This window comes from Onychostoma macrolepis, chromosome 05 (assembly GCF_012432095.1).
Source record: "Onychostoma macrolepis isolate SWU-2019 chromosome 05, ASM1243209v1, whole genome shotgun sequence".
NCBI classification, from domain to species: Eukaryota; Metazoa; Chordata; class Actinopteri; order Cypriniformes; family Cyprinidae; genus Onychostoma; species Onychostoma macrolepis.
In genome coordinates, this window is record NC_081159.1 from 45,163,848 (window position 1) to 45,191,756 (window position 27,909).

The 27,909-nt window shown below is 32.9% G+C and overlaps 1 protein-coding gene across 1 annotated transcript in view; it reads left to right on the forward strand.

The window, feature by feature from the left end:
* Positions 1–19,516, forward strand: part of mbd2 (methyl-CpG binding domain protein 2) — a 35,259-nt gene extending 15,743 nt beyond the window's left edge. The window contains exons 4-7 of the mRNA XM_058774660.1: positions 5,569–5,659; positions 5,729–5,906; positions 12,088–12,212; positions 19,052–19,516. Coding sequence (XP_058630643.1) covers positions 5,569–5,659; positions 5,729–5,906; positions 12,088–12,202 — 384 coding nt within the window. The 3' untranslated portion in view covers positions 12,203–12,212; positions 19,052–19,516. The remainder of the gene's footprint in view (positions 1–5,568; positions 5,660–5,728; positions 5,907–12,087; positions 12,213–19,051) is intronic.
* The last annotated feature ends 8,393 nt before the right edge of the window (positions 19,517–27,909 follow it).

Genomic DNA, 27,909 nt, shown 5'->3' on the forward strand with positions numbered 1-27,909 from the left:
GAGGAGTTTTGCTGTGCACTTTGGTCAGTTTTATTTGTTTTTAAATATTTGTATTTACCTTCATTTTGTCTTTTATTTTATTTTATTTGTTTTATTTTATATTTTATTTTATTTTATTTTATTTTATTTTATTTTATTTTATTTTATTTTATTTTATTTTATTTTATTTTATTTTATTTTATTTTATTTTATTTTATTTTATTTTATTTTATTTTATTTTATTTTATTTTATTTTATTTTATTTTATTTTATTTTATTTTATTTTATTTTATTTTATTTTATTTTATTTTATTTTATTTTATTTTATTTTATTTTACAAAAACCACTTCTAAGTTTTAGTTTTTAGCAATTCTGTCATGTGCTTTTTTTTTTTTGTATCTAGCTCTTATGTATTTTTATTTCAGCTTTTGCAATTTTAGTACTTCAGCTTAAACTTATTTTTACTTCAGTTAATTGCTTATGTAACATTTTAAATGATCGTTTTAAGTTTTTCTTCTTGTTTTTATATTTTATTTGAGCTTTATTACAAAACCTCAGCTGAAGCTTGTTTCACGTCGTCCTGTTGCACATTATTGCATAAATGCAGCCGTAATTAGACAGCACGTTGAGGCAGATGATAGAGCTTAATGTGTTTAATTTAGTCTGAATATTACATTGGCCAGAAGTTTTAACAATGGTAACACTTTATTTTAAGGTGTCCTTGTTACACGTTACATGTACTTACTATTATAATAACAATAAGTTACACATAATTGCATGCAAGTAATCCAAATCCTAACCCTAACCATGTAGTAAGTGCATGTTGTTAATTAATATTACTCAGTAATTAAATGTATAATTACACTGTAACAAGGATACCTTAAAATAAAGTGTAACCAAATTATTACGGGTCTCTCTGGAGTACTCTTTAAATAAACAATTACATGCATTTAGTTGCATTTTAAAGCAGTATCTTATATGCACCTGTAGAGGATGCTGAAGGACCGGTTATCCTCACGCATGTTTAGTCTCTGCTCAGAGGTGGATGTGGAGGTTCTGTTTTCATTAATACACTCACATTCATCACATTCCAAGCTGGATATAATGAGCACTTCTGATGGTTTGTTTTGAGTCTTGTCTTCTAGAAATATTTTCTGCAGCAGGTATCATATCTATATCAGGTATCAGGAAATCTGCTGATTGTTCTTTATTTTCTAGATATATATGATGTGGGATTTATTTATCCATGCATTTATGATGTTATTTAATTAATTAATTAGTTTAGTTTTTGAAATATTTATTTATTTATTATGTAAATTTGGAAATTGAATTTTTATTTATTTATTTTTGCATTTGTTTTCTTATTTCTTTGTTTATATGTTTATGAGTTTATTTTATGCATGAAATAATGAATTAATTTAGTTAATTTATTGGCCAATGCAAATGATTGATTCATTTTATTTATTATTCTAAATTATTAGTCTTTTATTTATTAGTAAATTTACAAATTTTATTTTTATTTATTTGTAAATTGATAAAAAATTATTTGTCTATGGATTTATTTATTTTGAAAATTTGATTGATTCATTTTATTGATTGTAAATTTTGAAATTGTATTTTTATTTATGTATGCATGCTTTATTTATTTATTTATTTAGAAATGATTTATTTAAAAATGTTAATTATTTTATTTTTATATTTATTTTTTAGTTTGATTTAACCAGTTCTTGTTAACTGATGTGGCACAATCACAACTCAAACGATGGACTCGTCAGAGATAGTAAGAGGTCAAAGGTTACAGGACATGTTGGTGTGGATTCTCAGTGTATTCAGTCAGAAAGATGAGGTTCAGGATCGTGCTCCGCGCTGCTCTGAAGCGTCTCCGTGTGTCTGTCTGTGTGTGTGTGTGTGTGTGTGTGTGTGTGTGTGAGTGATGTTTGGGTCAGTATTGCAGTGTCTCTGTTGCTGCTGCGCTGCTTCTCCTCTCGCCGTCATCAGCATATAAACAAGCACACACTCAGTATTCTGCTACACACACACACACACACTCACTGCAGACGAGTTTGACTCAGAACAAACACACACTCGCTGAAACCTGAGAGAGACACGAGACATTCCTCTGTGAGACAGCGTTTATTTAAAGGGGTGGTTTACTGCTTTTTTTCTTTGCTTGATTGTGTTTATGGGGTGTAATATAATATGTCTTCCTGTTTTGTTTGTTAAAAAACGCCTTATTTTTCATATATTTCACCTTTATTGTAAGCCGCTTTCTCCTGTCATTTGAACGACCGGTTGACTTCCTGATTCTCTGAAACCACTCCCTCAGAAACAGGCGCTGGGCTCTGATTGGTTAGTTGGGCCGGTGTTTTGTGAAACTTCACGCCCATCACCTTCACGGCGACAGCTGCATGTGCTGCGGTCAAATGTAAATAATGGTGTCAATATTGCCGTATCAGTTTGAGCCAGAATCAGACCCAGAAAGCGGTAATGAAGAGAGTCAAGCAGAACTTCTGCAAGCACGGCTCTTACAAAACGTTTCTGAATGAAGTTTGCTGTTGTGATTACATACAATTTTTTTAAGTTTGTGTTTGTCTTATACACACAAAATAGCATCGAACTAACTGGCTACTATAACCAAACAGTGTTGGCTTGTGTTTACGTTCTTGATCAAATCGAAAAATTACGTCATAAAGTATACACGGACAATACATTTACAAAATCAGTACATAATTACACATTCGGGTCCAAAATGTTTGTACGCGTTTGTCATAGACACACGAAATAGCATTTAACTAACTGGCTACTAAAGCCAGCGTTGGCATTTGTTTATGTCCTTGATAAAACTAAAACATTACGTCTGAAATTATACATGCAAATACATTTAAAATTATGAAATCTTACTTACAGGTTGTGGCCCAACAACTGCTGCCTCTGGTTTTAAAGTTGTAACTGCTCCATGTTTTAGTAATAGTTTCTGTGTGAATCAGGCATTGAACTCTGAACTCTCTTGATTCTGGAAGCTGTCTTCCGTAAAATGCGCAGCACAGAGAGCTAAATTAGGATTGTAATTGTCAGGAACATAATCAAACATAAATTTTAACCATTGTTGACGAACTACAGCGTCCGTAGGAAGCCAGAACACAGAAGACCTGACAGCTGGGTGAAAATAACACCGTTTTGACGGCATGGCCACAACTCTCCACTATAACTCTTCCTCTTCGACACAGCCGCAGAACATGGCCTTGCCCCCTCTTTTGCATGTTCCGGAGGGAGGGGTTGATGCAAATTTATGGGTTTTTTACATATGCAAACCGGGAAGTATCTTGTTGTAGTCCCATATGAGTCGTTTTTGTAACTTCCTGATTTTTAAAAGATATCTCCGCTTACGTTGAACTTTCAGCGCAGCAACTTTGCAGATACTGTTCATGCACCAACAGCAACATTACACACTATTTAAAATGAAAAAAGTGAAATCGCAGTAAACCACCCCTTTAAAATAATTAGTTTAACATTCTTTTTCTTTACTTTTCTTTTATAATGTTAAAAAATATTTCTATTTCAAATAAATGCTGTTCTTTTGAACTTTCTATTCATCTGTGAATCCTGAAAAGTAAAATGTATCACACACACAAAAAAAAAAAAAGTTTTCAACATTGATAATAATCAGAAATGTTTGTTGAGCAGCAAATCAGCATATTAGAATGATTTCTGAAGATCATGTGACACTGAAGACTGGAGTAATGATGCTGAAAATACAGCTGCGCATCACAGAAATACATTACAGTTTAACACATATTCACATAGAAAACAGCTGTTTTACATTCTAATAATATTTAGCTATTTTACAGTGTTTTTGCTGAAGTAAACACGGCCTCGGCGAGCAGAGAGATCAGTAGTCGGTGCGTGTCATTAGTTTGTGAAGGTGGTGTTTGTGAGATATGTGGGTCTGGTACAGTATCCGCGGGTGGGTTTAGTTCTACGGGCCCCGCGGCGCTCGTGGCCGAGCTGTACTTAAGTCTGCGGCTCAGTAACTCCTGCTGTGTTTATGAGGTTGTTGGGTTTATGTGTCCCGCGGGCCGCCGCTGATGTCTGAACAGCAAACACACAAACGCTCCTCTGGGCCGGACTCGTCTGCGTTTCATTCTTTAGAGCTGCTCTGAGATCAGACCTTTACTCTCATTATGACCTGATTTAGACTCTGAAAACACTGCGGCTAATTAGATTCATTATAAGCCCTGAAGATGTTAATGTTAGTGAAAGAGCTGTCAGCATCTGCTTATTTACCATTTATCATGATCGTTATCATTTATCATTTACTCATTATCATTCATGTCGATTCAAAGGTGTTTGACTTTCGTTTATATGTGAAGGACAGTGGGAAAATTACATTTTCATACAGTTATTTATACTATTATTGTGTTTATTATATTTGTGTAATACTTTATAATATAGCATATAATTATAATACAGTAATATAATAATATAAAATATAGTATTAAGTGTAATATAGTGTAGTATTATATAGTTTTATTTCATATTATGAATTCTTTCATAAATTAGTTTTGAATTAGCTATTATTTTTTGTATTTTCAGTTTTAATTTTAGTTTGTTTTAGTAACTTTATGTATTTTGGTCATTTGTATCATTTTAAATATTTATTTTTAGCCTTAATTAATTTTTCAGTTTCATTTTAGTGCTTCATCTTTAACATTTATTAATTAGTTTTGAATTAGCTTTTAGGTTTATTTTCGGTTTTGTTTTAATGTTTGTTTATATTTAGCTATTTTTGTGCTTTTTTATTTTTTTAAATGTTTACTTTTTATTATTTAAATATTTTAATATTTTAACATTTATTAATTAGTTTTGAATTAACTTTTAGTGAAATATTTTAAGTTTTCATTTAAATTTTAGTTTGTGATTTTACTCTTTTTTTTTTTTTTTTTTTGTATATTTCTGTTTTGTTTTAATTTATTATTATAATTTTTTTTTTGTAATTCGTTTTCAGTTTTAGTAGTTTTAGTTCTTAAACTTATTTTATTTCAGTTAGTTGCCAAAGCAACATTTGTGTTTTTGTATTTCTATTGTAAGTTTTTATGTAATATGTGACCGTGGAGCACAACACCAGTCATAAGGGTCAATTTTTCTGAAATTGAGATTTATACATCATCTGAAAGTTGAATAAATAATCTTCCCATTGATGTATGGACAATATTTGGCTGAGATACAACTATTTGAAAATCTGGAATCTGAGAAAATCACCTTTAAAGTTGTCCAAATGAAGCTCTTAGCAATGCATATTACTAAACATTACAAAAATTAAGTTTTAATATATTTACGGTAGGAAATTCACAAAATATCTTCATGGAACATGATCTTTACTTAATATCCTAATGATTTTTGGCATAAAAGAAAAATGTATAATTTTGACCCATACAATGTATTGTTGGCTATTGCTACAAATATAGCTGCTGCTTATGACTGCTTCTGTGCTGCAGGGTCACATATTTAATTTGATGTCAGCAGTGTGTTCTTCTCAGAGTGAATCTCTGAGTCTTCATCGGTGTGTTGTGTCTGGTGTGTTTTGCGCAGCTGTTCTGGGAGAAGCGTCTGAAGGGCTTGCGGTCGTCGGACGTGTCGGAGGAAGCGCTCAGGACGATGGATCTGCCCAAAGGTTTACAGAGTAAGGCTGGTTGGGTCTGGTTTGAATGGCGTTTGCCGATGGCTGGCTAATGTGGGTGCTGTGGCGCAGGTATCGGGCCGGACTCGTCGGACGAGACGCTTCTGTCGGCCATCGCCAGCGCTCTGCACATGAGCTCAGCGCCCATCACGGGTCAGACGTCGTCGGCGGCCGAGAAGAACCCGGCCATATGGCTGAACACATCGCAGCCGCTCTGCAAAGCCTTCACCGTCACAGATGACGACATACGGTAAGACATCCGGCAGGTCAAAGGTCAAAGTCATCATCAGGGTCACGCCACATTACTGTATATGAAACATCAAATGTGTAAATAACATTAATATGTCATGCATTATAAAATTATTTTAATGCATTAGTTATGCCTTTTCATCTAATATTTTATTTAATGTTTCGTTTTATATTAATGCATTAATTGTACCTATATATATATATATATATATATATATATATATATATATATATATATATATATATATATATATATATATATATATATGTATCATTTTGATGGCGGATTGTAATCCAGAAAGTATTATGTGTTTATGAAACACATGTGACTGAAATTAAACATACAGTGGTGTGAAAAAGTGTTGGCCCCTTTCCTGATTTTTTTTATTTTTTTGCATGTTTGCCACTCTTTAATGTTTCAGATCATCAAACAAAGATAACACAAGTAAACACAACATGCAGTTTTTAAATGATGTTTTTTATTATGAAGGGAAAACAAAATCCAAACCCACATGGCCCTGTGTGGAAAAGTGCTTGCCCCCTAAACCTAATAACTGGTTGCGCCACGCTTTGCAACAACAAGCAACAACTGCAATCAAGCGTTTGTGATAACTGGCAATGAGTCTTTCACATCGCTGTGGAGGAATTCTGGCCCACTCTTCTTTGCAGAATTGTTTTAATTCAGCCACATTGGAGGGTTTTCGAGCATGAATGGACTGTTTAAGGTCATGCCACAGCATTTCAATTGGATTTAAGTCCAGACTTTGATTTGGCCGCTCCAAAACCTTAATTTTGTGTTTCTTGAGACATTCAGAGGTGGACTTGCTGCTGTGTTTGGGATCATTGTCCTGCTGCAGAACCCAAGTGTACTTGAGCTCGAGGTCACAAACTGATGGCTGGACATTCTCCTTCAGGATTTTCTGATAGAGTGCAGAATTCATGGTTCATCAATTATGGCAAGTCATCCAGGTCCTGAAGCTCAGAGCATCACACTACCTCCACCATGTTTGACTGCTGGTATGATGTTCTTTTTATGAAATACTGTGTTGGTTTTACGCCAGATGTAACGGGACACACACCTTCCAAAAAGTTCAACTTTTGTCGCATCAGTCCACAGAATATTTACTCAAAAGTCTTGGGGATAATCAAGATGTTTTTTGGCAAATGTGAGACGAGTCTTTGTGTTCTTTTTGGTCTGCAATGGCTTTTGCCTTGGAACTCTCCCATGATGCTGTTTCTGCCCAGTCTCTTTCTTATTGTTGAATCATGAACACTTACCTTAATCGAGGCAAGTGAGGCCTGCAGTTCTTTAGATGTTGTTCTGGGTTCTTTCATGACCTCCTGGATGAGTCGTCTTTGTGCTCTTGGAGTAATGTTGGTAGGCCGGCCACTCCTGGGAAGCTTCACCACTGTTCCAAGTTTTCTCCATTTGTGGATAATGGCTCTGACCGTGGTTTGCTGGAGTCCCAAAGCCTTAGAAATGGCTTTATAACCCTTTCCAGACTGATGCATGTCAACTATTTTGTTTCTCATCTGTTTATGAATTTCTTAAGATCGCGGAATGATGTGTTGCTCTTTAAACATGCTTCACTTTGTCAGACAGGTTCTGTTTAAGTGATTTCTTGATTCAACAGGTCTGGCAGTAATCAGGCCTGGGTTTGGCTCATGAAATTTAACTCGGCTTTCTAAAATAATGTGGTTAATCACAGTTCTTTCATGATTTAACAGGAGGGGGCAATTAATTTTTCACGTAGGGCCAGGTAGGTTTGGACAGCTTTTTTCCCCTTAATAAATAAAATCATCATTTAAAAACTGCATTTTGTATTTACTTGCATTATCTTTGTGTAATATTAAAATTTGTTTGATGATCTGAATCTTTTAAGTGTGACAAATATGCAAAAAATTTATTTAATGCATTAATTATGCCTTATAATGCACCTAATAATCATCTCATGAATATCCAGTTATAATACATTATAACTCTTATAATGACATAATGACATTTAATTAATTTAAAGTTGTCTTCTAATATTTATCTTTTATTTTAGCTCATCTTTATTTCATTTAACAAAATTATTTTTAACTTTTCATTTATCAGCAACAACACTGAGAAATACTGGAAGCCATTATATATAATGCATTATAAAATTATTTGAATGCATTAATTATGCCCTGTAATGCAGCTTATAATGCACTGCGTGATCGCATGAGTAATTGTAACGCTGAAATATCGTTGACAGTGCTTTGTGATAAAGTTCTGAGCTCATCCGCTCAGTTAATTCCGTAGTGAGGGGGATGTTTTATGTATTCATCGGCGTCAGGAATCCGTGTCACAGTTCAAGCTGAGCTGAAACTCTCCCGCTTCTCCTGAGATTGATGTGCGAGAGTCATTTCGCTCCGGCTCTGACGCTAAATTGGATGCTTGCTGTTTGAAAAACACAAGTGAAATAAGATTTTCCTGCTGTAGCTGTTTAGAGTTTCTTCAGCATACTGATGAGACGCTGGGCCTGTGCTGTGGTGCAGTGGTTAAACGCTGGTTAGCAGAAGGTGGTATTCACTTTGAGTAAATGAGTCGGACTGATCAGGGACGAATCGGGGTCACCATCAAACAAATCAATAGCACCCTCAGTTAAAGATTTGGCAAACGGTTTCTATTTCAGTGTGTTTTTGCAGCGTTGAGCAGTGTAGACAATCACAGACATATCAGAGGCATCTCTCTCTCCTGGAGGAAATGAAATATTTATTTGTTTGTTTGTTTGGTTATTTATTTATTTATTTTAAATAAATGATTCGTATTATTTATTTAATGTTTTATTTCATTTTGTTTGTTTTATTTTAACATTTTAATGATTTTTATTATGTATTTTAAAATGCATTTTATTTATTTGAAATTATTTATTTATTTCAATTTCTAGTTGTTTATTTATTTCAATTTTAATGACTTATTTATTTATTTGCAATTAATTATTTATGTATTTATTTTAAATAAATTATACATTTTTTCATATTTTACATTTTGTTTTAATTATTTTAGTTATGTTTTTTTAATTAATTATAAATTTAAATGAATTTATTTGTTGATGATTTTACTTTTTACAGTGTTATTATATTAATTGATTGATTTGATTAATTAATCAATGCATTATTTGTGTTTATTTTAAATGAACTATTTATTTGTTTACTTAATAAAAATATAATTAATAGTTAATATGAAAAGTGTATTTATTTATTTATTTTAAATATTTTTTATTATTTTTATTATTTATTTTCAAATGTTTTTATTTATTTATTTATTATAATTCATTAATTTGTTATAATGATTTCATTGTTGTCTATTAATAGATCTGTTATTGTTGACACAGATATGTTTCCATACTGAAATATGGCTGGTAGGTTGATAATAATCTGAAGGAGCTAAATGTCAAAATTTCTCCTACCAGTTCAACGTCTTAAGACAGTTTTCCAGTCCGAAACACAAGGTGGCAGTAGATGCACATGCATGCAGTGTGGGTGTGTGTGTGTGTGTGTGTGTTCAGACTCATGCATTAGAGCTGTGTGTTGTCTGTGAGAGCTGGAGAGATTCAGCCTCTGTGTTCTTCATTTTCTGAGAAGGAAGCGATTGAAAGGTTCATATGAGCAGGAATCAGTAATAGCATGGCATGCATTAGCGTGTGTTCAGTGCAGATCTCGTGTTGTGTGCACTGATGGAAACGCAGGACTGTCAGCCACTTCATGTGCATCATTATCATTCAAGACGCGCAGCAAACGCTCGCTCCTTCCTCCGTCTCGTAAGAGCTGCAACAATAGCCTCCGTGAGTGTGTGTGTGTGTGTGTGTGTCTGATGACAGCAGCATCCTCAGGAATCTACCGGATCTTCCCTCAATGACACTTAGAAGCGTTGAACCCAAACAGTCATGATTTAATTTTTCATCATCATTTTCCTCTTCTCTGACCTTTCCCATTAAAGAGATCGTTCAACCAAAAATGATCATTCATGTCACTTTATTTCTTCAGTGGAACACAAAAGATGTTTTGAAGAACATTTGGAACCAAACCTTCTGAAAATGTTTCAGCTTTAAATCAAAGTCTATGATGAACAGCGCTACATAAATACATTTCAGATTGAGATTTGAGACAAACAACATTGGACCCCATCAGGGTTATTATCAAAAACTAGAACTAATAAAACATTTTTGTGTTTGAAATAGAATATACATAATAGATCAAACTTAAACTAAGCGAAAATTGGAAATGTTGCCTTGAAAACTAAAATGTTTAAGTTGAAGCACTAAAATTACTCGCTGGGAAATAAAAAAATAAATAAAAACTGAAATCAAATTAAGTTAAACCTAAATAGTAAAAATGGCTACTAATAAAAATGACAAAAGCACAAAAAAAAAAAAGTCTAAAAACTGAACTAAAATAGAGATGACGAAACCAAATCTAAACATAAATTAGAAATGTTGCCTTGAAAACTGAGTGAAAATTTAAAGTCGAAGTGCTAAAATTACACACTGGAAATGAATAAAACTAAAAATGAACTCAAAATAAATTAAACCTAAATAATAAAAATGACAACTAATAAAACTATGAAACTGAAACTAAACTAACTAAAACTAAATTAAACTAAAATTGAAATTAAGAACTATAAATGTAAATGAAAATTAGAAATAGAAATATTGCCTTGGAAATGGTCTGAAATAAGTGTATGTGTAACTATAAAGTAAACTTAAATAGTACAAATGATAGCTATTAAAAATGACAAAAGCACAAAATCACTAAATTGAAATTGAAATGAAATTTAAACAAAAATTAGAAATAAGTCAGCTGAAGCATGAAGATTATCCGATGAAAACAAACAAAAAAGTAAAACTAAAATACAAACAAATGAAGCCCAGTATTAAAAATGGCAACTAATAAAAGCACATAGCAAACATTACAAGAAATTAAACTAAAATCAAAATAGCAAAATAAAAAGTAAATGAAAATTATACATTTTGCCTGGTGAACTAAATGAAATCAGTTGACTAAATAAATGAAATAAATTCAAACTACAATAATTTAAACCTAAAGAAAAATTACAGCACTTAACAAAATTATATAAAAAAAAAAGAAAACTGAAAATATATTCAAAATATTAATAAAAAACATAGTAGTATTTTAATGATGCTAAAACACACTGGACCTAATTGAATTTCATTAAATAAATAAAAATAAAAACACTGAGACACTTCTCAAAATATCTTCTTCTGTTTTTCCTAAAACACAAAGTCATGCAGGTTTGCAACACTGTAACTGATGGTTTTGGCTGAACTATCCCTGATATTATTCGCTACTGTACCTTTAAGAGTGCGGTATGTTAGTTCATCAGCTGCTGGATAACGAGTGGCTGTTAATGAGCTCACGGTGTGATGCTTTAGTGGTTATTTCTGATGGTTTTTGCCGCTGATCTGTGAACAACAGGAGCTTTTAACCAGATGCTCAGATACTGCTGTTTATCTCTTGTTTGTTTGTTTGTTTGTTTGTTTGTTTTCGGTTCAAAATGCATTCTGGGATTGGCGTCCCGGTGAAGGAAACATTTTTTTTGTATCATTTATTTCAGGTTTATTTGACAGGGACAATGCACATCAATAATACATATATGTACCATATAATGCGCCAGAATTAGTCAGGAGGCTATTTTGCATCTGCAGTCCCTGGACTGTCACAATTAATCAATACATAATACATACATGCTCCAAAATACATATAAAATTGACACTATCCCTAAAAATAAATAAATAAATAGCATCCGCTTAAAAACGATACTATAGCTAGAACCAACAGATCACTCAAACACGAACACAATCCAGCTGTCAAACTATCAATAATAACATAATATCAATAATACAGGCAAAGATAATGCAAGCAGCGTACAGACATATAACAGTAGCCTTAATCATTCCATCAGTACTCAAGCAAACAACCTCGTGTGTACAGCTAGTAAAGCAGAGTTTAGTTGACTCTCAGTTAACCACGTCTTTAGGTGAAACTTGAAGGAGGTATAAGTATTAAAGTGTGTAATGTAAGTTGGGATGGAGTTCCACATCAAGCTCTTCCGTCTCAGAAGAGAAGAGACACCTGCTGTTGTTGTGGGTTTGATTGACAGGCCGTTCATCAGCTCTCCTCCTCTTCCTCCTCAGGGAGCAGGAGCTGAAGGTGCATCAGGCGCGCCGCAGTCTGGAAGAAGCTCTGATGGCCGACGGTTTGGCGCGAGCCGCCGAGTCCAGGCGAGACACGCAGGGCAGAGCGGCGTGAAGAGAAACAGGTGAGAAAGCTCCAGAGACAGCTCAGGTCTTCATTCCTGCTGAGCTCATGACGCACAATTACTCCGTTATTCAGGTCCATTCAGCTCAGGTTTGGTCTCGTCTGACTGTGTCACTGACATCGGATTGATAGCGTTACTGAAATTTTCAGCAAATGTTCATGACTCCTCCTTTAAGCGTCTTTAAAATGAGATGTATTTGTGCTTCGTTTAGGACCTCTAACTTTATCAACATGGTTTTTGCAGCATCGGTGCTGTTGAATTCCTCCAGGTATGTGATATGTGATCAGTAGCAGTGGTGATGATGGCGTCGGTGATCTCTGTGATTGTGATGACGGAGTCTCTCCGGCTCGGAGGTCACGCTGCCATCAAATATTCAGAGCCTCATTAAGACGCAGTCACATCACTTCAGCCTCTTCATCTTCATCATCATCATCATCATCTTCCTCTGACTCTTTTTTTAATGGGAATTAATAATTAATATTCCGTCAGTGAGAATCCGGTTTTTCCTCCGTCTGAATGCTGATGCTCTTCGACAGAAACACACTTTCCTGAATAATCTTCGCTGAGCTCTTTCGCTCTCGGAGCAATAAAATATTAGAAATATCCGCTGGGTGGAATTAGTGCAACGGCTTTATTTCCACAAGCTCATCTTTATTTTATTTTCTGCCATGATAAAAGCTCTAATGCACATCATGTGGTGTTTTCACCTGATGTTCACACAGAATGCATTGCTCTTCTGGGTAAACACGCATTAGTCAGACATCTCTGTGCACGCGTCATGCAGAGTGTTTTTGGAGCGCTTGTTATGCTGTTTTAATTCGTGTTGCTCAACTTAACCCTTAAATCATGTTCAAATACATTCAGGGTGTGATCATCATGTTCTGGGCCGATTCAGTACAGGTCACCAAAAATCACACTATGAAAAACCATATTTGACAACTTTTGCTGGAAACAACAAATTATATTATAAACAGTATTTCAGATATTTTGCTTTATTTTATGTGTTTAAATGTAGATTTTGTTTTAAATTTAGCATTAATACACATTACAAAAAAGTAAAAAATGTGAATATTATAAAAAGTATTTAAAATATTTTGTTATTTTATGTTTAAATGTAGATTTTTTTTTTTTTGTGCAAATGTTTATTTTTAAATTTTTAACACGAATACTTCACACTTTACAAAAAAGGTAAATATAAGAACATTAAAAAATTTAATTTGACAGCTTTTGTTAAACAATTGTTTTTCATGAAATGTAAATATTATAAAGTTTATTTTAAATGATTAAAAATATATTTTTATATAAATATTATATAATTTTAAAATAAAAACATGTTCAATTAGTGATTTTTGTAATTTGTAAATAATGTTTTTTCTTGCAATAATACTTCTTACACGTTACCAAAATGTTTATATGAATGTGAATATTATAAACAAAATTAAAATATTTTGCTTTATTTAAAATGTAGATTTTTTTTTTTTTTTTTTTTACATTTTTCCTTTTTTTTTAAATATTTTTTAACGTTAATACCTCTCACACATTGCAAAAAACTAAACATGAGAACATTTTTAAAACTGTATTTGACAAATTTAGTTTTTCCTGAAACAGTATTCTAAGTATTTTGTATTACATTTAAAATGTATTTATTTATTTTTTTGTGAATGCTATCCTGATCATGATTGATTCCCAGCAAGATTCACATGGATGAACTGATGAAACACCTTCAGTGCAGCGCACATTTCTTCAAGTAAAAGTGTCTGCCAAATGCATAAATGTAAATCAGAGAGTCCAAACTTTCCAGTTCCTGACTCTAAATGAGAAATAGTCTCACAATTTCAAGAAAGCATCCTTGCTTAACCAGTATTTCCAGCATCTCACAAGTGCATTGTGGGTCAGATTGATCCAGAACATAATAAGTTAGAAGAAGCTCAGTTTGAAAAAAATTCAGTTTTTTTTTTTTTTTTTTTTTAACTCCACTGCCCTGCGTCTCATGATTTTAAATGCAAAAACACATTCTGTGTGAAAGGCCTCTAATAGTTAGAGTTAGTTAGGCTTCTTGCATTTTAGTATTTAGATGATTTTCATAGTTTTTGCTGTATGTGAAATGAGTGACATGAACTTGATATGTTGAGGAGCTGATGATTGTGATGTCATGGTGATTTTATCACACAGATGAAGGTCAGTGAAGTGTTTGTGTGTTTGCTGGCGTCCGTCAGTGAGCTGATGCTGAAATGTTGATATCTCTGGATGGGATTGAATGTGTTTATGAGGCAGCGGCTGCGAGAGGAGCTCCGACACAAAACACAATTTAAATACAAATTAGTGCACGCTCGGAAACCAATAGCATTTGCATTAATTCCACTGGTGTGTTTGTAAGATAAATGAGTCTGTCCTCAGAATCCAGCGCATGTTTCCTTTCATTCAGATGAGCTGGAGCTGCTTTCATACATTCACTTGCTTTTGTCTGTAGGTTTGCTTTGTTGTGTGTTTGTTGATGAGGATGGATCGTATGTATGACGCTTTTCTCATGAATTTCTCAGTGTTTCTCAGTGTTTTTAGTGCTTTTAAAAATATAAATAAAATATATATATATATATATATATATATATATATATATATATATATATATATATATATATATATATATATATATATATATATATATATATATATATATATATATATATATATATATATATATATATATATATATATATATATATATATATAAATTATAAAAATATTTTAGTTATTTTCTCATTTTCATTTAGTGTAACTGGATGTACTAACCAAAATTAAAATGGAGATAAAAATTAATAAAACAATATAGACATTTAAAATTGTGTTATTATAGTAAACTAAAACAATAAAGTAATTTTGTTACTTGAAATAAAATTTGTTACTTTAACTGAAATAAATTATCATTTAAAATGACTTTATTTCAGCTATTTTTTAATTTTCATTTAGTTTAACTTGAAGTTCTAAATAACTAAAACTAAAACTGAAATAAAAATAATAAAAACTATATAGACATTTTAAAAAAAAACTAATAAAAATCACCAAAAAACACAGCACAATTACTAAAACTGTCAAAATATTAATAAAATATTAATACAATATTCCAGTTACATTAAAATAACACTGATTTAAAAAAAAAAAACTAAAAATGACAAAAACACAACAAAATTACTAAAACTATCTAAAATTAACATGAAAATGAAAAGAAAAAACATATAAAAAAAATCAAAATATTAATAAACTATAATAGTATTTCAGTTATACTAAAATAACTTAAAAAGACTTAAAAACCTTAAAAATGACAAAAACACAACAAAATAACAAAAATGAACACGAAATGGTAAAAAATCAAATTAAAACTAATTCAAAATATTAATAAAAACCTGAATGATACTAAAATAACACTGGTGTGTTGTAATTTTAGTAAAAAGAAATATATATATATATATATATTTTTTTTTTTTATCTCAACACCATGTTGCTTTTTTCTTGAATTAATTGAATTTTTACAAGATTTAATGAGCAAAAATATGTAAGTAAATATGCACAGAATATATTTTTTTCCTGTTTCATTGAGAATTTTTTTTGATATATGAGAATATAAACCAATTTCAATACGCATGTAAATATTGAATAAAACATGTCTTGTGTATTTAAACTCACAGTTTTGCAGTTGCTGCAGTCTGTTGAATTAAATAAAATCATTTGAGAAACCTGATTTATTTTGAGATTGTATGTATTATATTATTCATTTTATTTGTGCAGGTCTTGAAAAAGGTCTGTGGATGCAGTCACATTGACCAAACACAACGAGACACTTTATAATAGCGTTGTGTTTGCACCCCTGTGAATGTTTAATTAATGCTTGTGCTTTCAGGCAAACTCTTAAATTGTGGGGCAGTTTGTGTTAATTACCCCCTTTATCCTGAGATCTCAGCGTAAGTGAAAAGCTTCTGCTAATGAAGATGCAAATTACCCACGCTGCTCCTGGATTGATTGTACAGCTCTCTCTTTATTCCTGTGATGGACGCGCATTACAAAACTTAAAAGTGCCGTATTTATGTACATTACGCATTATTTTTTCAACACTCTGCGTGTGCAAGATGATTTGTGTTTCCTGGGGTAATTAAAAACACTTTTTATGATGATTAGGTTTAATTGTGCTTGTAAATATGTGCCATGTATTAGGCCAAACTACTGAGTAAAAAAACATCCATGCAGAGACATAAGTGTTTTTATATAATTTACTTGTAATTGAATATGGCAGCTTATTGTACAGAAAGAATTAAAGCTCTATGTAGCTCTATATAACAAACAAAATCATGTTTACAAGGAATAGTGCTAAAATGTGCAGAAAATTTGTTCACCCTCAGTTCATCCAAGATGAGTGTGTTTCTTCATCAGTTTGTAGAAATGTGTCTCTGCATCAGTGTCTCAGCAATGGATGCTCTGCAGTGAATGGGTGCCGTCAGAACGAGAGTCTGATAAAAACATCACAATAATCCACACCGCTCCAGTCCATCAGTTAACATCTGGAGAAGACAAAACCTGAAACATCCAGCATTAAGACGTTTCTAACTCAAATACCATTGAGTCCATAACCCTTTGTTTTTTAAATGACATTGTTAATCAACTCAAACCAACTGGTTCACCTTTAGATATACTTCCCTCACGGTTATTTAAACAAGTGTTCAGCGTAATGGTCCGACACTTTTAAATTTGATCAATAAATGCCTTGAGTTAGGAGTTGTTCCGGACTATTTAAAACATGCCTCGGTACAACCGAGACTTAAGAGGCCTAATTTAGATTCTTTTGATGTATCAAATTTTAGACCCATTTCTAACCTTCCATTTTTAGCTAAAATTATAGAGAAAGTGGTTTTTCATCAACTACAAAGTTTCTTGGTAGATTACAACATTTTTGATGCATTCCAATCAGGCTTTAGGAAATTTCACTCCACTGAGACGGCTGTTTTAAAAGTGTTCAACGACATTCTTTTAGCTCCGGACTCCGGAGATTCTGCAGCTCTGGTACTTTCAGACTTGAGCGCTGCTTTTGATACTGTAGACCACAATGTTCTTCTGTCCCGCTTAGAACAGGTAGTGGGCATCAGAGGTTCAGCTTTAAATTGGTTCCAGTCTTATCTTACGAGCAGAAGTTTCTCAGTTAATATTGGCAAATTTCACTCTTCCTCTGTACCTTTGACCTGTGGGGTCCCTCAAGGCTCTACTCTAGCTCCGATGTTATTTTCCTTGTATATGCTTCCCCTCGGCTCTATCTTTGAGAAGTATGGTATATGCTATCATTGTTATGCAGATGACACTCAAATATATATTCCTTTGACACATAAGAATGGATTAGACCCGGTGGCTGCTTGCCTCTTGGATGTTAAAGCGTGGATGTCTCAATTTTTTTTAAGTCTGAACGAGAGTAAAACAGAGATTGTGGTATTTACCCCGTCGGATACACGCTGTATACCAAATCTAAATCTTGGTGTTCTGGCACCTTATGTAAAGCCATACGTGAAAAACTTGGGTGTGGTGTTGGACAGTGCCTTAAAGCTTGATAGACAAGTCAATCAAGTTGTGAAGTCAAGCTTTTATCAGTTGCGAACCCTGGTAAAAATGAAGTCCTTTCTTTCTTTTACTAACTTTGAAAGAGTAATCCGTGCTTTTATCACCACGAGGCTTGATTATTGTAACTCTCTTTATTTGGGGATCAGTCAGTCCTCCCTAAACCGCCTTCAGATGGTTCAAAATGCGGCTGCTAGAGTCCTGACGGGAGCTCGTAAGAGTGAGCATATTACCCCTATCCTTCAGTCGTTACATTGGTTACCTGTCAAAATCAAAATATTGAGAAAATCGCTTTTAAAGTTGTCCAAATGAAGTTCTTAGCAATGCATATTGCTAATCAAAAATGACGTTTTGATACATTTACAGTAGTACATTTACAAAATATCTTCATGGAATATGATCTTTACTTAATATACTAATGATTTTTGCCATAAAAAAAAAAATCTATAATTTTGACCCATACAGTGTATTTTTGGCTATTGCTACAAATATATCCCAGCGACGTAATACTGGTTTTGTGCTCCAGGGACACATATTTGTTTAGAGCTGTTTTGGACTGTTTTAAACGCTGCTTGATCTGCAGATTTCTCTCCTGATTCAGACCAGAACACTTGTTCACTCAAGGAAGAGTTATTATGGATTATAGAGGAAAGCGTCTTAATGCTGGATGTGTTTCAGCTTTTGTCTTCTCCAGATGTTAACTGATGGACTGGAGTGCTGTGGATTATTGTGATGTTTTTATCAGACTCTCGTTCTGACGGCACCCATTCACTGCAGAGGACGTGAATGTGTTTGTCTTCAGCCAGGCGTGAGTGAGTGAAATCATGATGTCGATTACTCAGAAAATGCTGTCGATGGAGCTTTTAGCAACACTGTTCTGCTTCTATTGACCCTGAATATTCTTTTGTATATTTCCGTTGGTCTCTCGTTCCGCCTGTTTCACTCTTTCATGTCGAGTGGATTTTCCGTGCAGCCGTTATTGATCCGTGTGGATCTCTGAGGGCTTTTTAACATCCGCTGTAGTGAAAGACTCTTCCTCTACTGTAACACTTCATCTTCATCATCTGACCTCACACACACACACACACACACACACGTGTCTATGTTTTATGGAGACTCTCCATAGGCGTAATGGTTTTTATACTGTACAAACTGTATTTTCTATCCCCTAACCATAAACCCAACCCTCACAGAAAACCTGCATTTTTAGATGTTCAGAAAGCCTGATGTTGTGCTTTATTTTGCAGGTTTGTTAGTGCACTGGAGTCCGGCTCCGCCCACCGTGGACGCCTGGATATGATGTCATAAGTCTGCGTCAGCGGCACACGTTCAATAACCCATTACCAATAGCTTCAACCAAGGCCTTTTTCAACTAGAGCGTATATTTTGATGTACATATCTATATATGATTGAGAACAATGCTTATTTTATGTCAGACAGAAGAAAGAAAACTCTCTTTTATACGGGCAAACACAGAGCAATACTTCCTCACGTCAAATCAGGACAGCGTCGCTGGGTTTGTATTGCGAACTCTTTTTACTTTCGTTTGGTTTCATTGCTCTCTTCAGGGTTTGTAACAAATGATTAATACGTCTGAAAAACGTATGAATGAAAAATGCTTATTTAAGAAAAAAATTTTATACCTTGAGACAAAAATGTGTACATTTCTTGCATTATACTAGACAGAGTAAATAAAAGATTATATTCACAAATATGATCTTATGTTTTACTTCAACAGACTTTCATCTTTTCTTCTTTAAAATAGAATGCTTTGTGTCCAATACACAATTGTTTGTGTAATATATATATATTAATATATAGAAGCAGTCATAAGCAGCACAGCTATATTTGCAGCAATAGTCAACAATACACTGTGTGGGTCAAAATTATACATTTGTCTTTTATGCCAAAAATCATTAGGATATTAAGTAAAGATCATGTTCCATGAAGATATTTTGTAACTTTCTTACCGTAAATATATCAAAACTTAATTTCTGATTAGTAATATGCATTGCTAAGAACATCATTTGAACAACTTTAAAGGAGATTTTCTCAATATTTAGATTTTTTTGCACCCTCAGATTCCAGATTTTCAAATAGTTGTATCTCAGACAAATATTGTCTGATCCTAACAAACCATACATCAATGGAGAGATTATTTATTCAGTTTATGACGTATAAATCTCAATTTCAAAAACCCTTATGACTTGTTTTGTACTCCAGGGTCACATATAATATTAAAATATGTTTCGGACTTCTTATTTCGCACCTGTTTAAAGGCTTGTCAATTTTTATTTATTTATTTATTTTTGTTTATTTTGTAGAGGAGTCACTAGTTATACCATTGGTAATAATATTTATTTTTAAAAATTGGTTTACATTATTTTTTGTAAGGCTGCTGAGTGTTTTTTTTTTTTGTTTTTTTTGATACATTGCATTTGCACATTTGGAATAAATTTTAACTTATTGATGCTTCCATATGCACTTATGCAGATAAATAATTGTTTCCAGTGAACATATGTTAGACAGTCTCACTGTGAAATCTGACAGAACTATATTTTTGTTACTTTTACATTTGGTTTTGGTGGAGTATCAACAGAAATGTTTTGCCACTTAGACTCTTTTAGTGACATTTGGAAGAAGCTTTTGGCTGTGGATCAGATGTTTGGTCTGCATTTTGCATCTTTTTACAGTTCCTGGCCTACTGGTTATATTCACTGTAACCAAAGCCAGTTTGTTTCTCATTTGGTGTTTGGTGAGTGTTGCTTTGGTCTCCGTTATGACAGAAAATCACTGTATGTCAGGATCTCTCGAGACGCTCACTTGTCTTAAACTTGTCTGCTAATTGGCCGATGCATCAGACTCGACGTGTTCTGCAGAAATGTGTGTAATGAGAGTCACTGAACACCAGGATGAGCTTCATCTGCTCTCGTTGGGACTGAAGCCGGATCCTGTGCACGTGTTAAAGCAAAGCACCGAGCGTTTGCTCTCAGTTCATGAGAACTTCCTCCCTTCAGAAGATTTTCAGTGAGTGACTTATCCATACTAGTGTTTACACTGCAAAAAACAGTTTACACTGTTCTTCTTCAGTATCTTTGTCTTGTTTTCCAGTACAATATCTAAACATCTTTACTTCTCTGGTGCTCTTAAATATTTTTTTAATTCTTTTTTAGGAATATTTCATCCAAATGGTACGGAACTTGGTAAAAGTTTTGGCACCTGCTATGTGAACACACAAAAAAAGCATGCATGATTCAAAAAGGTTAAATGGTCGTGAAAAAAAAAGTAACGCCTGTATTGTTTGTGGTCAAAAATGGTGGCATTGGAAATGAATGCGAAGTGAATTTCATCTAGTGGAAGTGTTTGGTACTGCGCCTGAACAAAATCTGACAGAAAGCTCATTTTTTGCAATATCAACCTCAGATTTGCAGCACAGCTTCTTTAGATTTATGGCTTTGATTTTCATGCAGTTTTAGAGTGAAATATGTTTTAGAAAATATTTATTTCATATAAAATTTAAAAATAGTATTTTTGTGCCCTTTTCAAAATGATAAACTTAAACTTCTACAAATTTTTTTTTTTTTTTTTTGCACTACAGCAATAATATGCGAAGTGTCTTCTTTAAAAGAGTCTGTTCTCTAAAGTATTCAAAGTTTATGAGTTTTAGTTGAAAATGTCATTTTCATGTCTATGCTCAAAAAGTGGTTAACAGGTAATAAATGCATTATAATTAGTGTTGGGGAAAGTTACTTTTAAGAGTAATGCATTACAATATTGTGTTACTCCATAAAAAATGAACTAATTGCATTACTTGGTTACTTTACTAGTTACTTGAAAAAAGTAATTTGATTACCTAACTTGCATTACTTCTACATAAATATGTAATTTAGCATAAAATCCTGTATATAAACAAAACACCGAACTAGAAAATAGTACATTGATTTAATTGAAAAAAGATAATTTTTGAGCAACGTGCGCAGCACCAAGTCACATTTAATTAAGAAGATTTACATGCATGCTTTTTTATATATGAATTTTATTCTGAGCCCATCAGTAGATCTTTTTTCCTTGTTTTACTCACTTAATTGTGGTATATTTTTCAGAAAGCAAGCTTTAATATTTTGTGATTTTGCTTTTGTCTTGATTTTAGAATGTTAAGATACTTGTACTGAAAGAAAAGACTAAGAAACTGAGGAAGATGAGTTCAGAACTGAACTGCAATGAAATTCACTCATTTTTGTAAAAAAAACAAAAGTCCACCGGTGGAAGAGCACTTCATTTCCCAGAATGCATCACCTGTGTTGAATTTCTTTGAATTGCAATTAACTGAATTCCTCTTCCTGTCCTTCCAATTCAGCTTTCCAATTCTATTCAAATTCACACATAAATGACAAAAAATGCCATTTGATTTTATATCTAGAATCATATTGTGACGTGCGTTTAGTGTCTTACTTTTAAATGTCATTTTTATTTGTTGAAGAAATGATTAAAAGTTACGAAGCACGAAATTGCGCTGGAACTCATAATTAGATGTCGTTGTTAGCGCTGCCACATCCGATTAGCAGCCTGACTGAGTGAGTGAACAGATCACAGTATCGTAATGAGTTATATTTCATACGCTGGCTCATTCACAGATGGGAGTGTTTATAATCGAGTGATTTGCATTATTGATGTGATGTCAGAATGCAGGAGCGTCTCTCACCTCAAACGAGTGGATCATGTCCGAGCGATTCGTTAATCTGTCTGATGATTAATACGTTGAGTTCTAGTAGTTTTCTGTGTATGAGTGTTATTAAAGAGCGTCATGTGATCCGATCACGTGTTCAGAGGTCAATCATATTGCATTTGTTGCCGTATGGCGCTTGCAACGCCAAGCTCACGGGTTTGATTCCCAGTGAATGCATGAACTGATCAAATGTTTAGCTTGAATGCAATGGAAGTTGTTTTGGAGTAAAGCTACTGTCACCTGCATGTGTACTCCGCTGTCAATCATCCTCTGCACAAGACAAGCGTCTTAAACATGGCTGGTTAAATGCATTCATTCAGCTGATGAGGATTCTGCTTGAAATGTCAAATTTGTGCTGAGAATCCAGGTAACAACTCTATTATTATTGATCTTTCTTTCTTTTTCTTTTTTTGTTGATCAACAATGCAGTTCACTGTTATTTTACTATCATTGAGATATTATTATAGATTTTGTTAATATTTTGAATAATTGTTTTTTATTTTCTCTTTTCACTTTACTTTAGTTTTTGTTGTTTTTAAATAGTTTTTAACTAAATTGTATTTGAGTTTTACTTACTTTAGTGCATCAAGTTGAGAACCTATCTGAAATAGAATAAGTATTTTATTTTATTATATTTTATTTTATTTGTTTAGTTAGCATTTATTTGATTTCAAGTAACAAAAATGTATTTCTCTGGTATTACAGGGTTTCTGCAGATCTTAAAAAGTTGTATTTCTCCCTTTAAACAAATTAAGGACTTATAACGGTTTTAAATTGGAGCAGAAATTCAGATTCACAGTGATGGCCTTACATCCATCAATCTATCCATCTATCTATCTATCTATCTATCTATCTATCTATCTATCTATCTATCTATCTATCTATCTATCTCATCTATCCATCTATCCATCTATCCATCTATCTAATCTATGGAAGTCTTGTTTATAAAGTCTCAAGTTCATGCTTGAAACAAGTTATTTTTTCTGAGTCCGTCGGCGGATATTTGTTCTTGTTTTAATCATAAACTCACTTCATTTTAATCTATTTCTCATAAAACAAGCTTTATCTCATGTCATTTTGCTTCTCCAGTACTGGAAAACGAGACAAAAATCCTGAGGAAGAGCATCAGTTTCCTTTACTTTAAGAAGTCTAGCCTCGGCCGTGTTTGAGTCTGATCAGATGTAATCGAGATCTGTCAGGTGCCGGTCTTTCTCTGTTAATACTGACGTTCAGACGGTGGAGAGAGTCATTTCTGGTGTTCTCGTCAGCTCAGGTGGAGTCTCGTCTCATTCGTCTGATCAGGGACTCATCAACGCTTTCTTCAAGCTAAAATACATAAGTCCCTCTGACTAAAACTAAAGTTACAACTAAACCCGTTGAAATAAACGAGCACATTACTTGAAATAAAATTAACATTAACTGAAATAAAATATTTTTAAAATCTAAACTTATTTTATTTCAGATAGTTGTCAAGGCATCAAGTAACTAAAACTGAAATAAAAGCTAGACATAAAAAATATGACATATAAATAATAACAAAAACTAATAAAAATGACAAAACCTAACACAATTACTAAAATGTAAAAATAAAACCTCATTTGAAATATTAATAAAAACTATAATAGTATATCAATGAGATCACTGGTCCCCCTGAGATTTAAATTTAATATTTCAATAGTTTAACAACACATTTGCATATTTTCTGACTAGTAGTCGCATGCCATGCACAAAAAATATTTTATCTTTTTTTTTTAGAAAATGTTTAATTGGATTGTTTTTAGTTTGTTTATTTATGTACTTATTAGATTTTCTTTATTTTAAATATATATTTTTTATTAATTAATTAATTAATCAATTAATTGAATAGGTTTTTATTTAGTTCTTTAGGTTCAGCGGTTATTAAACCAGCAGTGTTTTTTGTTTTCAGTTGATCGTCCAATCAGACGGAGAGGTGAGTTTGTGGGCGGGGTCAGCTGCTTTTGTTTCTGTTCCTGTGCAGACAGGAAGTTCATGAGGCTCAGTGGAGCGAACCGATCATCCGTCTGCTGGATTATTGATTATAGATCTCCGCTCCGCTCACTCACTGCACATATATTCCTGCTCCCCGCATATACAGACACCGCAGTGAACTCCAAATCATTTCTATTCTGTTCAATTCTCTCTTCTACAATAAAAAACTAACATTTTAATTAAGAAATATTACACTTTTTGTTTCTCTAGTCAACATAAATCAGTCTTTGTGAAAATTTCAGACGGCACTTAGAGACTTTTGCATCTGAACTCTTCATATATATATATATTATTATTATTATTATTTTATTTTTTTAAATTGTAATTTTAGTTAAAGTTTCAGTCTTTAGTAATTTTAATGTTTAGTTAGTTTTAATTTTGTTGTGTGTTTTTGACATTTTTATTAGCTTTTGTGTTTTGAAAATGTCTCTAGTGTTTGTGATTTTTTTGTTGTTGTTGAAAATGAGAAATGTTACCTTGAAAACTAGCTGAAATAAATGATTTTATTTTTTTATTTTAAATAACACTGGATCCCATGCAAAAGAAGGGTCACATATGAAAATGAACACATTTGTTAATCCCTAATTCTGTGAGCGATTAAACTTCATAAGCATTGTGTTGATTGTCTGATGTGTGTGAATATGAAGAGTCAGCTTGAGCTTCGAGAGAACACAAGTGTGTTTGTCTGGTTCTGGTTCCTCTGTCGGATGAACGCGAGCGATCAGAGATGACGGATGAAGGACCGCTGAGCTGTGCTTTCTCTCATAACGCTCATCAGTCTCTGGTTAATGCGTTTGTGACGTCCACCGTCATTACAGCAAATCACACGTTCAATCAGAAACACAAGAACTATCATTTATTTACCACCGCATTGGTCTTCATGGACGTCTGACTCAATCTTTCAATCATGAAGCCGTATATCAATATTACACTCTATAATAGCGTCCATTAAGTCATTAACAAATATTTAGACTTTCTGTAATGCATCACAGATCATATTCATTCAAATATTTATAAATATCATTAATGATTCACCAGCAATTTATATTCTTTTGCATATATTTGAAGCTAATATATCTTAGAAATGAACTACTGATCTGTTATGCAGTATGTTGTTTTACAAATTAATGTTATACATGGTACTCACTTGAAATAAAATAAAATATAAAGAGAAAACGCATTTTATTTTTGCTAGTTGCCAAGGAAACACTCCTCATTTTAATATATCAAGTTTAACTTGATGTAAAATAAACTGAAATAAAAAGTAATAAAAGCTGTGTAACAACAAAAACTAATAAAAATGACAAAAGAACGCAATTAGGCTGCTAAAACTTTAACCAATGAAAGTATAAATACATCAAAATAAATCTAAAAATAAAATCTATTCCAATATATACGTGTATATATATATATATATATTCATCTTTTAAATGCAAATTAAATACTTATCTGTTAATGTTTTACCTGTGAACATATTACTGTAAGTTATAGAAAAAAATGATCAAGTTTCTAAACTAGATATGATTAAAAAATCTTAGTTGTTTAATATATGAAATATTTAAACCAATTTCAGTATCATTTTCAGTATTATTCAGCTGTCAGATATGGGTGCATAGTTGTTGTCAATAGGATTAAAAAATAATTGTGTTACTTGTGTAAAAGTTACTTTGTGAAAATCTTTTTTTAATTATAATCTTTTCTTTTTTATTCTTAGAAAAAAGTCAATATTACAAGATGTAAAGTTAAAAAACATCATAATTGTGAGTTTATCTCACAGAATTCAGAGTTTATAAGAATCGCAAGAAGAAAGTCTGATTTGTGATTTAATTTAATTTAAATGTTTTATTCCGTGGCATAAACGGACTTCCATAATCAGACATCAAACATCATGCTGTTCCACCAATTATTCTCCAAACTGAAGTGTGACAGCCGCGCTGGTTTAATTGCTGTCCGTCTGCCAAACGAAGCTGCACACTAATGAACGATGGCTGGTTCTTCCAGCTGATTCATGACTTCTTGATGTGGATTGTATGATGTGTTTGATATGGTCAGATGGGTCGAGTTCACTGCCCCGGTGATCCAAACGAGCATCATAAAGCAGCCAAACTGTCAGGAGCCTCATTAGATCTGATTAACCTACCTGTGAAAACCAGCAGCTTTAATTAAACTCTTCAGTGAGAGTGACAGCAAGTGAATAACAGGGTCGAGTGTGTGTGTGTGTGTGTGTGTGTGTGTTAATTATCGGCCAGAATAACAATGTTTTGACACTCAGAGCTCAGCTCACTTAACTGCCTCAAATGTGTCCTTTGACCAAATTAGTGTTCATTTCTGTTCAGCTCTCTTTTGTTCACCATCTGCCCACGTTGCTCGTGTTGTTCCTCATTTTTTAAGTCGCTTTGGATAAAAGCATCCGCTAAACGAATAAATGCGACACAACATCTGCTTTGATCAGCTATTAACCCGGAGAAAAACACAAGAAGAGAGGCATCGCGTCACACCGCTGCTGGGATGAGTGTGCAGTGCTGTATACTGAGAAACAACCACTAACTGACAGATTACAGGACTAGTTTACCTAAAAACTCACCCGCATCATGAGCGTGTTATTAAATGACAATACATACAATAAGATAGTGCTTTTATTACAGTTTTTTTGGGTCACAATTCTGAGGTTAAATTAGGTTAATAGTTCAAAATTAGGACTTCCTTCATGCATTTCTGAGAACAGAAGTTCACTGTAGGATCCATAACATGCATATACGTAGAAAACAGACCGAATTTTATTTTCTTGCCAGCTTTAAGAAACAGCCCTAGAAGCTTGTTTTTGCAAAAAATAAATAAATAAAATGAAAATAAATAATAAAATAAAATAAAAAAGACAAAACATTTTTTAGAAAATATAAAATAGGTAATTGTGACTTTTTATCTTCCAATTCAGGCTTTTTCCATCAAGTCTTTTCAAGTCAGAATTGCTTAATAAAAAGTCACTTTTTTTTTTAAACTGAATTGCAAGATATAAACTTAGAATTGCAAGTTTTAAATTCAGAATTTCGAAATATATATTCAGAATTTCAAGATATGAAGTCAAATTTGTGAGCTATAAATGTGGAATTTTGAGTTATAAAGTCAGAATTGAGGATTGTGAAATAAAAAGTCTCAATTAGGTTTTCAAGTTAAATGATGTTTTCTGTTCCGAAGCGAAACAGGCTTGCGTTCAGCCCTGCTCTGTGGAATGAAGATAAATTAGAGAATTGATTTGCCTCTTTTAATGAAAGATTCAACAACAGAGCAGAGCATTGTGGAATGTGTCTCCCGTGTGATTGATTCAGCTTTTATGTAGTTTGTTCATGCCCTGAGTTTGTTTTTCAGAAA